Below are 16,480 nucleotides of genomic sequence, written 5' to 3'. Positions count from 1 at the left end.
TGTGGAGACTGACCCTGTGACCTATCAGCTGCATTCACACAAATACAACGCTTTGTTTTATTCTATAATTTACTTCTGCTTCTTTTTAACTCACTGATCCCTCTGTTTTCCTTTACACTTTTTCTTTCCCTCTTTTTATTCTTTTCATATCACTTACTCCCACCCACCTCTTTTTTCATCCTTCTTTCTTCCCAAGCTTTTTTTTTAACTTTCTGCCTTCAATTACATTTTCTAGCGTTCTCTTTCTCTGAAACACTCACTCCCTCTCCTCTTTCCACAGTTCATCATCATCATCCTTACCCTAAAAAAAAAAGAAAATGCAATTTCTAACCTACATCTGTTAAAAGCTCAGCGTGACTTTACAAAACCGCAAAACGACATAACATATTTAAATTGTGCCGCTGGAGGATCTGTTTCACAGGCTGCAACAAAGCAGCTCTTTGTTGTTGATACAACCAGCGTTCACACACTCAAAGAAAAGTCTGATTATGCAGAAAAAAAAAGACTTTGTAAATGAAATGAATAAAAAAACACAAATGATCTTAAATGTATTATTATAGAGCGTTTCACACGCAGCGTATCAACCCTTCCTCCTCACACCTCTGCAGAGTGTTTGCTGTGCTATACGATGAAACAGAAAAAGACATTGCCGAGCTAAAGACGAAGGACTGTTAACTTTCTTTTTATAGCTCCTCAACACAAAAAACAGACAACCTGGACAAACCCCCCCTCCTCCTCCTCCTCCTCCTCCTCTTTTCTTTAAATGGCATGAAGTGAAAACAATTGCTGCAGACCGGTGGAGCTGATGGTCTGAATGCTTTGACTGATGGTGCATGTCTGATGTAATGGGACAGAATGTTTCAGGTTCACAGGAGGTAAATCAGATGTGCACTACGTGGAACAGACTCTAACTGAGCATCCTCCGCTCTCCCCTTTACTCTACGCATATGGAGATTAAACTTGTTTTTGTTTCTCCTCACAGAGTCAACGATCCATTCCAGGGAAGCTCAGACTCTCCCATTTTTACCCAACACATATACATTGTTTTTTTCTTATTTTATTATCATTGCTGGAAATGGACACAACAGGAAATGGACACAGTTCAGTGCAAAAGCCATGTAACCTACAATCTCTGTGTGAGATTTGATGACCCTAAGAAAATAAAGGAGTTCATGTTTGTGCTGCAGTTGCTTTGTTTCTCCTCTTTTTTTGCTAAATTTACTAAAGATAATTACACTTTGGCCCTTAAAGTTTGTGTAATCGTTCCAGATCATTTCACAAAGGAGAGTCTTTCTTTTTGTGTGTGTGTTTAGCCCCTTGATAATTAATAAGTACAGTTGAATCCACTTCACATTTAGCTCTCTGTCTTGACAAACATCTTAAGTGTTGTGCATCACTGCCGTTCATCTGCATGTCAGGTGGGCAGGGTCGTAGAAATTCACTTTCTGATGAACAGTGCATGGGTGAAATGCTGTATGAGCAAAATATTAATTATATTCTTGAACCTTTAAAGACATACTGTATAATTAACTCTATGCTATGATTCAGATTTTTGTTTAACACAATTTTCTCACATAAAAGAGACAAAAATGAGTCTCTGAGCTTCTTCCTGATCAGAAACATCAGAGAGACTCAGTAATTTAGAGTTTTGGAGTTTAACTCTGCACCAAATCTGAACAGTTGGTGCAGTTAGCATCCGTTAGCATTGGTTAATGTTGTTTTCCAGCCTGAGTGTGTTGAAGAAGTTGCATCGAGACGGTTTGAGAGAGACTCAGTCACATGTTTGAGCCTTTTGAGACCAGAACCAGAGACCAATCAGGCAGGTATTTAGACTATTTTATTATTTAGGATGTTTTTGGTGGAAGTGGCCAAATGTTATTGATCATGAGTGGGTTTTTCATTTGATCAGCAGAGAACTTCAGTCTGTTGTGTAAACACCTGGTGCTGTTTTATTTCCTCTTTCTATGATGGTGCTGCACGTCAGAGCTGATCCATGCATCACTTCTATATATATATATACATATACTGTATATATAGAAGGAACATTATAAGCCCCCGGAAACAAACACGCTAAACCATTTACAAAGGCTTCACTCAGATGAGTCTATCACAGGGCTTGAGACAAGTCATTATGTTCCACCGCTGCATTTTATTTATCACAGGCTGACTCTGAACTCAACACCGTGTGCCTACTTCAACATTCATCATTTGTACATACTACTCCTTATCCATTAGTACATACTATTCTATTCTCACATTATTTATATATACATTTTACTTTATTCTTTCTCTTATTTTTCTATTTGCATTGTGTGTTATCGAGGGGTGGGCAAAAATATCGATACGGCAATATATTGCGATATTTTGTATCACGTTACAATATCGATATTCGAAATTTGAATATATCGATTTTTTTCAAATAATAAATCATGTTTTAGACGTAAATCCAGTACAACTGGAATCTGCTACCTCAGACAGTGTGTTGTTCATGCAAATATGTTGTTGTAACTTGCGCTTGTATAGTTACAATAAAATGGCATGGATAAATTGAATTACATTGTTTTGACTCAGTTTGTCCCATGAATTATCACTATCATCTGATGTACATACAACTCGGATTTTAAGATACATAATGCCTTTTAAATTTTTCAGTGAACTATGTAGAATATCGCAATATATCGCAAAATTTGGATATCGCAATATCACATCGTATCGTGACTCAAGTATCGTGATGCGTATCGTATCGTGAGGTCCTTGGCAATGCCCACCCCTAGTGTTATCTGCCCAGGGATGAATTAAAGCAGAAGTAAGCGGTCCGGTCGTTTTGGCTAACTTCCTGTCAGCCGATGGAGTTAGCAGTCCCCGCCCTCGTCCCTACGTCACCACATTCACGTGCATCCCTTGGCTGCACACACAGAGAGGACCGCCCCTTTATGCCGTTCTCTCTCCTCATTGGATAAAGGTTGTAGGATACAAGGAAAGTTTTCTCCTCGGCTTACAGCAGAGCAGAGTGACTGACAGACCCGTGTTTCGGACCAAACACTCTATGTAAGTGATTGCTGTCGGAAGATATAACTATTTAAGACTTATATTAACACAAATATTCCGCTTACTTCTGCTTTAAGTCTCTCTTATCATATCCTATCTTATCTCAGTCACTGGTTTCTGCCCTGTATGGAAACACGAGCTGTGGTCACTTCGGGATCATCCAGCCTCGGACCACGCGGCTCTGTGGACCGTCACATTCCTAATTGTGCTGCCGCCGCCTCGAGACCTCGGATGTTTCCAGTGAAGGCCATTTCTACGGCTCGTGTGCTCCAAAAAAGCTTCGGTGCAGCGTTGCTCGACAAACAGACACAGTGGAGAGAGAGGGCTTCAAACTTGTGCACTGCAGCGCGCAACCTCTGAAAGGTGTTAAGGTGCACAAAACAGCCAGTCAGCCCTTCTTCAGTAATATCAGCTAAACCTGCAGATAAATGGGCTGTGAACCGAGTAAACAGCGGTCACATGTACGGACCAGTTTTCAATTACCTGGCGGTTAACCCCGACGAGAGGTCTCCGATGCTGCACGGAGCAGCGGCTCATCCCTGCATCCCCGTCCCTCTGTCTCCCTCTCTGCCTGCTCCTTAGTCCTTAGGCATAAATCTGTGTTCCCGTCTTTTGTCACGATGACGAACGCCCCAGTTAGTCTATAACGCTGCACTAAAGATTTCATTTTTACCCACCTGTGCAATTACACACACACCTACTTTCTTTATCCGCCTTCATTTATTTTGTCATTTAATTACGTCGCCGTCTCTGGGTTTTTTAAATTGTGTCATCATTTTATTTTCCCACCTCGTCCCCCGGTCCCTTTTTCCTTTTATCCTTCACAGAGAAACAGTAATCTCTGTCAATATAACTGCTGATGAAGATGGTGATGTGATGTTACCGCCTGATGATGGTTTACGGGTCAGGTGAATGAATTATTAACTCTAATAGCTTCTATAAATAGCTATAATTGAGTCTCAATCATTTAAGGGAGGCTGCTCTTGCTTTTTTGCCGATGTGACTGACGGCCGGTGGGTTTTACCTCTTCATCGCTGCTGCATTAAGTGCTGCAGCGTGAACATACTGCATCTTGACTTTAAACAATGTGTAGGAACATTTTGTATACAGACTTTTAGGCCTTTCATGTGTTTCAGACTAGGAATGTACTCAATCCAGATTTTTGGGGTTCTGCCGAATACCGAATCCACTGTTTAAAGATTTGTCTGAATCCAAAACCGGATACCGAATCCTACTCCCAACATCGGCTTGTACAGTGAACATATTGTAAATGCATCAAACAACTGAAAAAAACGATGCAGGGTAATAACTTTCACCACTATTTTGCATTGAAACAGTAAGCTCACACTCAGAACATCACCGAACATTTAAGCTTCAAGTCATTCAGGATTCAGGCTTTAGTGATTTTTCTCGTTCAAAACAAGTAAGGAAAAAAACCCAAAAAGTGAAATTATTTCCACAAAGCAGAGAAAAGATAGGCCTGTAAGTATTAATGTATGTGTTATTTATGCCATGTTTACATTTTTATGTTAAAATAACAGCCGTTTGTTGGTTTAAAGTGACCGCGATAACGATGCTAATTTCCGTTAGCCCGTCAATGGTGTTTTCCATTTTATGTTAGCACCGAGCTAGCGGACTTTGTGATAATGAGAGTGATGCTGGCTGTGCTGTAGCGCTTTGAACGTTGTCGTTCAGGGAGGGCAGAAGAGTGTTCGTAAACCTTCTCATAATCGTTGGCAGCGTCATTACGTTGACGTGCACAGGGTTCAGTTCAGTTGATGTTCTAAAGTTCGGCAGAAACCGAACCCCATCAAAAAGCCCAAAATTTGGCCAAATATGAAATCGAATCTTGGATTTGGGAGTATGGAAGTGTGTGTCGGCGAGAATCTGTCAATACAATACAATGGTTTTTTTTCTTTTTAGACTTTTGTTGGTTTTTTTGTTGTCTAGCGCTTGAGCACAGACATGTACAGTACTCTCGTGAGATCTCATCGTTCCGCTTTTGAGTCTCGGTACAATATTGCGATATTTCAGCGTATCAATATTGTCTTTTACCCTCATATGAGAGAAGCACATCGAAAGACTTCCATGGGCTGGGTCGACACAGACAGGATGGACATGCATTCATAATAAATCCAATTTCCCCCATGTTCATGACTGACACATGTCTGGGCAGAAAGCAGCCCCGGACGTTCGACACACACCCGAAGGGCTTGTGGGAATTTATATGGGAGCAGCAGTGTAGTGTCCCACATCCCTTTCTTGATAAGCCGCTGTCACGCGTCTGTCAATGGAAGGAAATTAATGAAAAAGAAAAAAAAAAGGTAAAAAGATGCAAAGGGATATTTTTAGAAAGCACCAACACGACTGTGACTGTGTTTTTTTGATCCTGGAAATTTCTCAGACACAGTTTTTTTGTTTTTTTCCTGCAGCAGCAGCAGCGTGGGGCTAATGGGGCAGATACGTGCTGTTTATGACATGTTATCACTTTAGGATCAGCGAGTTGTTGACACATCATAGGTGGGAGCCTATAGTGGAGCAGCCATAAAGATGTGGATGTACCTAAAGTAGCTAAATGTGTCTGGATGACATACAGTAGGACACTAATTAATGTCTCCATAGAGCTGCCTGTGTGTCAGCTGGTTTCTCTTCGGCTCTCTGTGCTCACAGTTGATGCTGTCATCATTACCGATGGCCGCTGCACCGTCTCTATGATTTTCAGAGTGTTTTAATGCAACAACATGTGATCTGTCGACAGCAGGAATAAAGCATGAGATTGTAACTTGTCTTCCTGTTGTAACAGAAAAAAAATAAGCAATCACATGTGTGCAAACCTTTTAACCCCTCTGGTTGATAAACTGTTAAACTGCTAAGTGAGTAGTTCTTTATCTACATTGTGTCTCTGCATATCTAGTTTTTACTCCTGTGGATTTACAACAACCTGCCTTTGCAGCCTGAGATCACCTCCTGCCATCTTAGGGAGGAAACTCCCACATTCTCGTTTTCTTTAGTGTCAGACAGGGTTGTTCCAGTTACAGGTTTGCTCTTTGTAGGAACCATTTTTCAATGACTGTGTTGGATAAAAACTATAAACCCAACCAGAGGCTTTATCTCTCTGAGATTTCCACTATGTGTAACTTATTTCTTTAAGTTTCTAAGATATCATTAAGGTAGTCACATTAAGGATATGACGATTCAACACACATCATGTGTAACTTCGTGACTTGTAGCTCTTGTTCCCTGTTTTGTTAGTTTGTTTTGTCAACGTTTAAAATACTACGGCCATCATATCATTTTTATTCTGTCATATTTCAACAGTTTTAATGTTGTTATCTTTTCATCTGTTCTTACCTGCCCAGGGACTACAGGTGGAAATTAGTAAATGCTGCTACATCCTTTCTTGTCCTACCAGATTAATGTTTTTGTGCATTGTCCCTGTTTTAAATAAATAAATTCCTAACTCCCTGGTTTAACTAACTGCTCTCCTCTGGCTCCAAACAATTTTATCTATAAAATGCATTTTCATATCAAGAGAATAAAATGTTATTTTGAAAATGTTGTAAACTCTCCTAAGAGAGAGAGGGATTAAGACCTGTAACATATAGTAAACATTAACACAAACACAGTGTAGTGGGGACACCAACCTGTCTGATGGTCCGGGCCACCAGACTCTCCAGCACCGGTCCTCTGTCTTCATGGAGCAGGTGAACTTCATCCAGGATCAGGAGACGAACGATCTGAGTCAACGCCACGTCTCCAACGCTCTTCCTGGTCACAACGTCCCACTTCTCTGGAGTCGTCACCAACATCTGGAAACAAACACAACGGACTGGAATGAGTCTAAACCGAGAATACATCTGGACTGACTGTGGTCAAACAGCCTCTATCCGGTTTAAATTATCAGGTATCTTTCTTGTTCCTTGTTGAGTAAAATCTGTGTCTGTGCACGACACAGCGTCTTTACTCATGCTCACGTGTTCACAAGTTCACGAGTTACACGTCTTGTATTGGTCTCAACACCACAAGTCCTCCACTACCAGCAGAACTGAAATCAGCCCCAACTGTAAACACTTCAGTTTAATCCAGGTTAAAAACATTTCTCTTTTCATGTGCTTACAGCTGAGCTCTTTTTTAATAACTTTAAACTTTATCTATTTTATTTTATTCTACTTTTTTTATTCTTCTTTGCTCCTGCTTTCAACTATGTGTTTTTGTTTTTATGCTGTTCTTTTTAAATGTTTTGTCTTTATGTAAAGCACATTGAGTTGCCTTGGTGTGAAATGCACTATATAAATAAAGATGCCTTGCCTTGCCTTACTATACATTTGGATCAAAATTAAGCTTCAACAATCAATGAATTATGTCAACCTCAAAAACGGATCAATGAGACACTCTGACGAGGTTCATTAGTTTGATGAAGTCGTCCTGATGTCCTGGGAACAGCTGTGTACTATACATTACATTACTGTAGCCAGTACCAGAAAAGATGAATTTTATAAAAATCTATACCACATTTTGTTGAAACAAAGTTTGGATTGAACAGAATAAAATCTCCCACTTCAAACTCTGGTGCAACCAGATGGTTACACAAGCAGATACTTTTGTAGAACAATTTTAATTATCTTCAAGTTGAATTTAATTTCATCACATAAACCAAAGTGAGCGAGTGACAGAGAGAAACATCTGTGGTTAAAAAAGAAAAAAAGAAACCAGAGTCCAGTTCAACCGCGACCGAGACAAGACCAAGTCCTTGAAAACGTGGTACTGGAGACCGGTCTCAAGTACCACAACACTAGTGCAGAGCTTAGAACTTGATGCATCACGATTTGTGGCAAACACTCATCAGCCTGTCACTCAAACAGACCCTGCCTTCAATTACTCTCAACTCTGAGCCTTAATAACAAGTTATTTAAAAGCTTGTCATGAATGAGAAAATCAGCTGTCGAGACTCAAACTGCTTCGTGCCAGGCTGTAAACATGTTCATTTCTGCTGTAAAACCAGACATTTTAACATGGGAGTCTATGAGGAGTGACCATAGACTGTAAAAAATATGGACGTAGCACCCGTGACGTCACCCATTGGTTTTGGGGAGTCGTTTTTGTGACTCAAATATGGCGGCCTGAACAGCGCCATGTTGGATTGGCCGGCCGAGAACCCGCCCACTGGCCCTCGAAGCAGCTGTCCACGGACCGCTCCGGACCTGTCATTCAACGTTTCCGCACCCTAATTGGCCAGAATTTTAACCTAATAACAGTAAAACGGTAGAGTTAAAAAAAATCACCCCCCTCAGAGTGTGTGCGGGGGTAGAAACTATCGGTTGAGACCAAAAAAACGTGCTGACACCAGGCTTTGATCATGTTCATTGAGGATGTAAAGTCGGCGATTTTAACATGGGGGTCTATGGAGAAATATACAATATATATAATATACAGTAAATGTCCACACGCTGCAGTTGGGAGTATTGATGGTATGAAATGAATTGATCATAGGTGACCTGATATCTGAGGTAAACATTGATTACGACTGGAAATGCCCTTTAATCTGTTTCACAAGGGTCAAATTACAGTATTGGCATGCATCAAGCAAATAAAACATCTAGGAGATTACTGAAACTACTAAAATTGGGTTAAGAATTGTCCAACGCATTATTAAAAACTGGAAGGAGAGTGGGGAACCATCATCTTCAAGGAAGAAATTTGGTTTAAACATTTGGTGAAATCAAATCTAAAAAAAAAAAAAGATTGTTGTGACATTAAGAAGCGTATCGAAACGATGCCACAGTGAATGTGTGCCGTAATCAAAGCTAAAGGCGGTCCAATGAAATGTTGTTTTTTTGGATGGGCAGTGTATTTTTAGCACATATGTGAATGTGAGAACTGTTTGAAGACGGGCTTGAAAAAAAAAATCATCATCTCCTCTAAAACAAACTGGGTAGTTAATTTTATCGGGGGGTTCTTGCCTCAGTTGGTCACATTTGAGTCATTTTCTTTACAACCTTTTATTGCCTCTTGTGAGACCCCCTCAATTTATGACTTTCGATATTAAATCCCCTGCGTTTCCCTTTTTTTTTTACAGGTTGCCAAAAATAAAATAAGAAATGACATTCTTCTCTCTGATTTCACCACTAACAGAGATTCATTTAGAGATTATTGATGAGAAAAAATTCTCCCAACAATTTCCCGCTCACTTAAACTGACTGACACACACTGTAAAACAAAATCCCTCCAGAATACTATGTCAGATTCATGGTTCATCAATACCCAATTGCCCGTAGCTCCACTCATTACAATCCAGAGAGAGGCACCTAAATCATAACGCCATAATAACAGACAGAAGATGATTCACATCTCGTGTGTGTGTGTGCTAAGTGATATTAGATTTCTGCATTCTCCTGCGAATGTCATGATCCAACAAACAATCAGCGTCTTATATCTACTTTTATTTGGCATTACTATCACACTAATTAAATTGAACCGTATCAACACACATCAGCAAATGTAGTATTCTCTCTTTTCAAGAAAAAGAAAGAAAAAAAAACACTACAATGCACAATTAATGGTGTGTGAACTGTTTGGCAACCAGTTCGGGGGAGTGCAAATTCCTATTAAACTCTTTCTGTAAAAGCAGTTCATTACATCCTCTCTAGTTTGCATTTAAATTAATCTATCCAGCCATTAGAGACTGGCGTGCTCACAGAAAAGGAAGCGCCGGTTCCTAATTGGAGCTACTGGTTAATCTAAATGGAGGCTCTGGCAAAGGGAGAACAGGCCAAAGTGCTTTCTTAATTGCCTCAACAAATACACACACGGCAAAGCAGAGAAAACATGCCATTGTTTGGCTGAATGGTGTTATTTAGCCAATTCATCAGCCGCGGGGAAGGAGGGAAGGGGAGAGGGGGGGCTCAGCAAGACCGCCATCAATCCTCCACAAACCACTGATCCTCAGCATTTCAAAGGAAAACGCTAATGTTTCTCAAAGGTGACAAGTTAATCAGTAGAATAGATTCATAAAAGGAAATGAGGACGAGGACGGGAGCGCAGCGAACTGAACATGGAGGCTATTTATAATTTTTTTTTTATTTTTTTTATTTTTTTTACACTTTGAACACATTTGACAAAAAGGAAAAAAAAAAAAAATCAGCTCTAATCCACTGTGGTGAACCATCCTGGCCTTGATCCTCGATACTCTCTACAAAATGCACACAATGTTTATCAGCCTGTCTGAGCGATAGAGGGGAAAGATCAGAGTCTTAAATAACACATGAATTCTTACATTTGACAAAGAATATGTTTGATTGTGGATGTATAAACGTAAAATAAAAAGATTGGTTTGTAATAATGTAAAAAATCAACAGTAAAACTTAGAATCAGGAAGATTTTTTACAGTGAAAACAATGAAAAGAACTCCTGTATAGTTTCCTTTACTGATGAAATTCTTTTTCAAACAAGAACATGATCATATCAATTCTCTACGATATGAGACATTTAAAGAACAATCTCCTTCTTTTGAGCCTGCAACTTTATATTTCTACAAGATCTACATGTCAAAGAAATGTTTTGACACATCCATGCACATGTTTGGTCAAATTCAGTTTAAAGTCTGGTGCAAAAATCTAGTATAAAATAAAAATCTAGAGTATAGTTGTAATTTATGTAAAAAATAAAAAAAAAGTTTCATGTCTTGTGTAGATATAACTTTTAATGCATATTCAAATAACTCTTTTCCTGTCAATCCACTACCCCATCTGGCTATATTTATACAGTTTGAAAGTATTTTTTTTTAATTTCCTATATTTTCCATCCTGTATATACAAGCTGTGTATTTATTCTTATTTCACACACTCCCACACTCTGCTATATTTTTTCAACCCTTGTACAAATAACATTTGTATTTATGTACAGAATCTTTTTTTATACTTTATTATTTACCTTTGTTGTTTTTCTTTTCTGCTGCTGTAAAAAGTATATAATAGCATGTAATGTATCTTCTTACCGTATCATATCTTCTTATGGTATCATATCTTATCTTCTTATAGTATCGTATTGTATTGTATTGTTCTGTATCATATCTTCTTATCAGATCTTATCGTATCATACTGAATTGTATTGTTTTGTATCTTATCTTCTTATTGTATCTTATCTTGTTATATCTTATTGTATCATATCATATCTTGTCTCATCTAACACAGAGGTTTTCTAGTATCCAAGTATCTAAATGGAAGAAACGCTGATTATTGGAAATATCAGCTTCCCAGTTCTCCCGCATAACTTTAATGGGCTTTGGGGTTTTAAAAGAAATGATGTGTGGAAACATATTGCCCCAGAGATGAACTCCATCATTGTGTGCCAGGATATATGGCAGCGGGAGGAAAATAAATGCCCAGTCAGAGCCAGCTATGTAAATTCATGCTGAACACACTCATAAGCTCATGAGAGGCAGGAGAGAGCGCGTCACTCCGAATCAGTGTGAGTGAAGAGGGGCGAGGCCGTCCACAGGTCCGTCCTCTCAGCTCACCACACTCGGGCTTCTCTCTCTAGCGAGGACTGCGCTCATCATATCGTCAAAGTGTGTGACCTGGATTTGATCAAAGTCAAGATCAAGACTGCATATTTTTCTGTCAATCAAACGTCTTCATTTATGTCTTAAATGTGCTGCCGCAGAGTTCGACCAAGTCTGAGTGGAGGTTCATACCCGAGCTGCAGATCAGTTTGGACGTTTGGATTTAGCCTGACCAGCAAAACGAAACAAAACCAAAACCGGTGAAGTTCTGCAACAAAGATCTGTGGACTGATGAAAGGAAAAATCCACCTCAACGTGTAGAAAGCTTGGTTTAATCTGACTCACTGGCATTTACCAACACAGAGCCGAAAGATCACACCATTTCTACAGTACATGACCAAAGATTTATGTCTCACATTTATTATATTTTTTTTATAATATAAAAGCTACGGACCAAAGTATGTAGATGAATGTCTCGTTCTCTGGTTGTTAATTCTTTAGCTGAGACATGTTCAGCATATGGGAGACACCGGTGATATTTCCTGCAGCATTTGCAGCAAAGCTTGTTACCATATGTTTAGTTAAGGAGCATATTCCTTACAGATTTGACAGACCGCACACTCACGCACAGACACACATACACACATACACACATTCTTGTCTTCCATAAGCTGTGAGGACTTTAATTCCCCCCACCCTTCTTACCCCAAGCATCATTTTAATCTTAATATTATGTGATATGCATATGAATCTACACCTGAACCTACAGCCAAGTCTTTATGATGAACAGTTAAAATGTCCTCCATTCAAACCAAGACGTGTCCTCACAAACATATAAAGATAAGACATGTACACTCACACACACACACACACACACACAGGAAATACACTTCTGTTCTAGTAATTACAAAAAAAATCAGTCAATTTAACCCATTACATTTCATTTATTTGCTTCAAGCCAACACCTGATAAGGATGAAGCCAGGAAATGAATGATGCCACAAAAAGTCAGTCCACTCCTCATCTACATCTACATCTTACTTTGAACATTCGGTGAAATGAGAAATGAAAAAAAAAAGAAAAAAAAGATCACCACCATCTTGATTTCTGCCTTCAGTAAAAATGTTCCCCTTTTCTCTTCTACTCTCTCCATAACAACGTTAACAAACCACAACTTGTATTTTGTTTTGTTGTTGTTGCTGTTCTCCAGTGATACTGGTCAGTGCAGGTTTTATTTTATCATGTTTTTATTTTATTATTTACTATTGCTATATTTAATTGTTGTTTTTAATCTTTGTGCATTAGTCTCCATGTCATTCTTCTTGTTTCACTTCTTATACAGTATATATATACCCTAGAAATCTAGACGCACCGTAGCGGCAGCAGAAATATTTGCTCCGTACAGTAGGTGGGTCTAGAAACGAGCCATAGGAACTTTTTGAGTCTCGAACACCGTTTGTGTTCACCAATCACAGCGCTCTGTCTGTTTAGAGAGTCGTTGGGCGGAGTTAAAGCGATGACAACATACATTATCATTGGCTTGTCAGGCTAACGTCATCCTGCTCTTTGCTCTGATTGGTCGTAGCGCTACCCTATTGCGTGCAGAGGCAGTTTGAAAGACAGCCTTCATCCCGCCCCCTGGATTGAGCCGAGGTCTACCGGTCGTTGCCAGACTAGACATTTTAATGATATAGTCTGGCTTGTCAGGCTAGTATATGTATACTTTTCAATCAAAATGTAAAGCACTTTGAAAGGCATTAATTTGCTTTGAAAGGTGCTATATAAATAAAATGCGATTGATTTGATTGATTGATATGTTTCTGGCTTAAAATGAGTCAGTGTTTGTTGTTTTGCATCACGCTGATCAGTGAGCAAAGTGAAGACTGGACCAAACACCACAGACCAGTCGGACAGATCTGATCCCTCAGACCACACACAGAGGCAGTCTGGACCAAACAGTGTGAAGACAACTCAGTGTGTCTCTGGGCCTCAGTGAAGAACCAACGACTCTACATCTGATTTATAACGACCCAAAATATTTCACAGTTTGAAATGAAAACGACTTAATTTCAGTGTGGAGCTGTGGACCCCTCCGTGCCCTGCTCTCTCGTCCTCTCCCCCCTCCTCCTCCCTCTCGATAACGGCCTCGTCAGATTGTCTTAAAAAAAACAAAGCAACACAACACATAGCTGTTTATTTGCATATAGAGCGAAGTGAGATCCGATCACAAGTGGTCACTCGAGACGCATCCTAATGCCAGGTGTGGAGTGAAGAGCTCAGAGCTGACCAGCTGTGATTGGATCACCTGAGACGCATGTTAATGCAGGTCTGAACAGGGCAAAGGAAACACACACACACACACACACACACACACACACACACACACACACACACACACACACACACACACACACACTCCTGTCTGACTGACTGGACTCACATCTTTCTTCATTATTCTAATGATAAATTCATAATAATATTAAGAATAGACAAGAGCAACTCAATGATTTGTATGCTGTGAGATCACATAGATTTATGTTATTGATTGTTTCTTCATTACTGTAACTTATGTACATACATACGTCTTTTATAAATAATATGTTTTGTATTTATTGCCACTACGCACTGCTGGAATGTAAATATTTTTCATAGGGATAATATCTTCTATGACTGCATATATATACTGCATAATAACCTGTGCTTTATGTAAGGGATAATGTAGAGTGAGCCGGTCCTTATGGAGAAATAAACCCCGACAGGATGAATGGAACAGCGTCTCAATCCATAACGACCAGGCTCACTCTACATTATCCCGCTTATTACACGGCTTACGAGTGAAATAAATAATTTGAGACACAATGTTGACCAAAATACGACCTTTATATATGGAAAGGATCCGACACAATGTCTCTCTCAGCTTTGATAGGATGTGGCAACCATTTCTTCTATATCTGTCAAGATACAGATATAATACTTCACTCACATTCATCGCTGTCAATGAAACTTCATGTTTTTGTTTTTTATGTAATACCTGGTACGTTCTGTATGTCAATGTATATACTGTTTCTGAGCAGGGCCTTGTTCATTTGTTATTGAACAAGTGCTGTGCTATTTTTTATTATGTCACAGTTCGTCTGTTGTCCCGCTTAATTAATATATTGAAAATGCATAAGTAAAATATATATATAAAAAAATACTTTTAGCGATTCATAAATTGCGTCATTTAGCGCTTAAATCTGACCATCATATAAATCCAGTCACTTTTCCACTACTTTGCTAACCCTCCTCCCGGTTGTGTGCATTTGTTTTTTAGCGAAGTCGTTGAGAAATCAAACCGTGGAGCGGTGGATTATCATGCACACATTGTGGTGTGTATATTGTGTAGTTTTATCTGTCATACACAAGAGATTACGGGTTACAGGGCGCGTTAGTGTCGTGGTGCCACAGAGATGAGAGCTGGGACACCGGGTCGGAGGCTCTGATCTTACAAGGTTGGTTTTCAGCCAAGAGTCGCTAGGTGGAAGGCAGAGAGCCTCCATTCTCCCTGGAACTAGTTACAAGTCATTGATTTAACCATCAAAATGATTCTGAAGCTGTTTAATTGAGGAAAAAATCTTGCATAGTTCCTCTTTAAAAAAGGTAGTTTGGTTCAATGAAGGTTTAATTTGGACATACTTGATAAATGTCCATTAAACAAGATTATGTAGTCCTATATAAAACATTTACTACGCTCTGTTCAATCCATATACTTTTCCTCTGCTTTTACAGGATTTGGTTAAACTTGTATATGGAAAAGCAGCACCAGCCAACACACATCATCCTATAGATGGATCCTGTGTCACCATCTCTCCACGCTGAGAGGGAATCATCCACCGGTTGACAACCCTGAGTGTGTTTCACTGTCGGTTTTGATAAACCCGCCACATTCACACACAGACACACAGACACACACACACACACTTCACCCCTCAACCGCTCCGACATCACATAACCAACTGCACCAGCGACTTGTCCGCCTCCACCTGTCAATGGACCAGTGACTTCCTGACAGACAGGAAGCAGCAGGTGAGGACGGGGAGAATCAATCATCTCTCCAGCAGCCTCAGCACCGTCAGAGAGAGTCGTATAAAGCTGCTGCTGCTGCTGCTGCTGCTGGTGGCGGTGGCGGAGTGGTGAAAACGTCTGCTCTTCCCACTGCTCCTCTAATTCTCCACCTCCGGAGACCTGAACCGCTCGACTCCCCGACAGTGACAAGTGAGCGTACAGACAGGAGGTCGAGCCACCGGCCCTCTGCTGCAGTCACAACGCTCTGGAGCTGATCGCACTTATGGGATTTAAAGGAGAGGTGGTGGGATGGGGGGGGTTGGGGAGTCCCTCAACACTTTCCACCCACTCATGTCTTGATGTTTAAAGCGATAGTTCAACATTTTGGCAAATTGGCCCATAGCTGTAATCCCTATAGTTTTAGCAGTAGGTTCGTTACCTTTAATTGTCAGTGCAAGCTATTTTTTAGAATGGCGGAGCAGAGCCGTTGTTTTTGAAGGCAACATGTATCAGCGGTTTTGCATGACTTTAACCTATTCAAATTTCTTTATTAGGATTAACCCCTTGAGGTGTATCACCTCGTTTTCGAGGGGGTCCCAAGTAAAAGTAAGAAAGAAGGATAAGGAAAAGAGAATAGAAACACATAACAAATACAGCATACATACAGCATTCACACACAGGCACTGGAAAGAGTAATCCAGACATTACAAACATTACAGCCTAAGCATACAAGAAATAGTGAGCTATTACAAGCAGTTAACTTGAATGCCTATCATATTATGGGGTATAGTAGCTGTACATAGCATCAAGGACTCAGAAATGGGCAATAGGTGGGTCCATCTCATGGGGAGATGGTGAAATAAAATGGGGCCTCAACAATCCATGAACA

At 39.9% G+C, this 16,480-nt stretch overlaps 1 protein-coding gene across 2 annotated transcripts in view; it reads right to left on the bottom strand.

The window, feature by feature from the left end:
• ascc3 (activating signal cointegrator 1 complex subunit 3) overlaps positions 1–16,480 on the bottom strand; it is a 192,508-nt gene that overhangs the window by 78,511 nt on the left and 97,517 nt on the right. For both annotated transcript variants that reach the window (XM_085803025.1, XM_085803024.1), the window contains exon 11: positions 6,693–6,857. In XM_085803025.1, the coding sequence (XP_085659151.1) occupies positions 6,693–6,857 (165 nt within the window). The remainder of the gene's footprint in view (positions 1–6,692; positions 6,858–16,480) is intronic.

This window comes from Trachurus japonicus, chromosome 16 (genome assembly GCF_045865225.1).
Source record: "Trachurus japonicus isolate A0001 chromosome 16, Traja_1.0".
NCBI lineage: Eukaryota > Metazoa > Chordata > Actinopteri > Carangiformes > Carangidae > Trachurus > Trachurus japonicus.
This window is presented reverse-complemented; position numbering and strand designations above follow the sequence as displayed.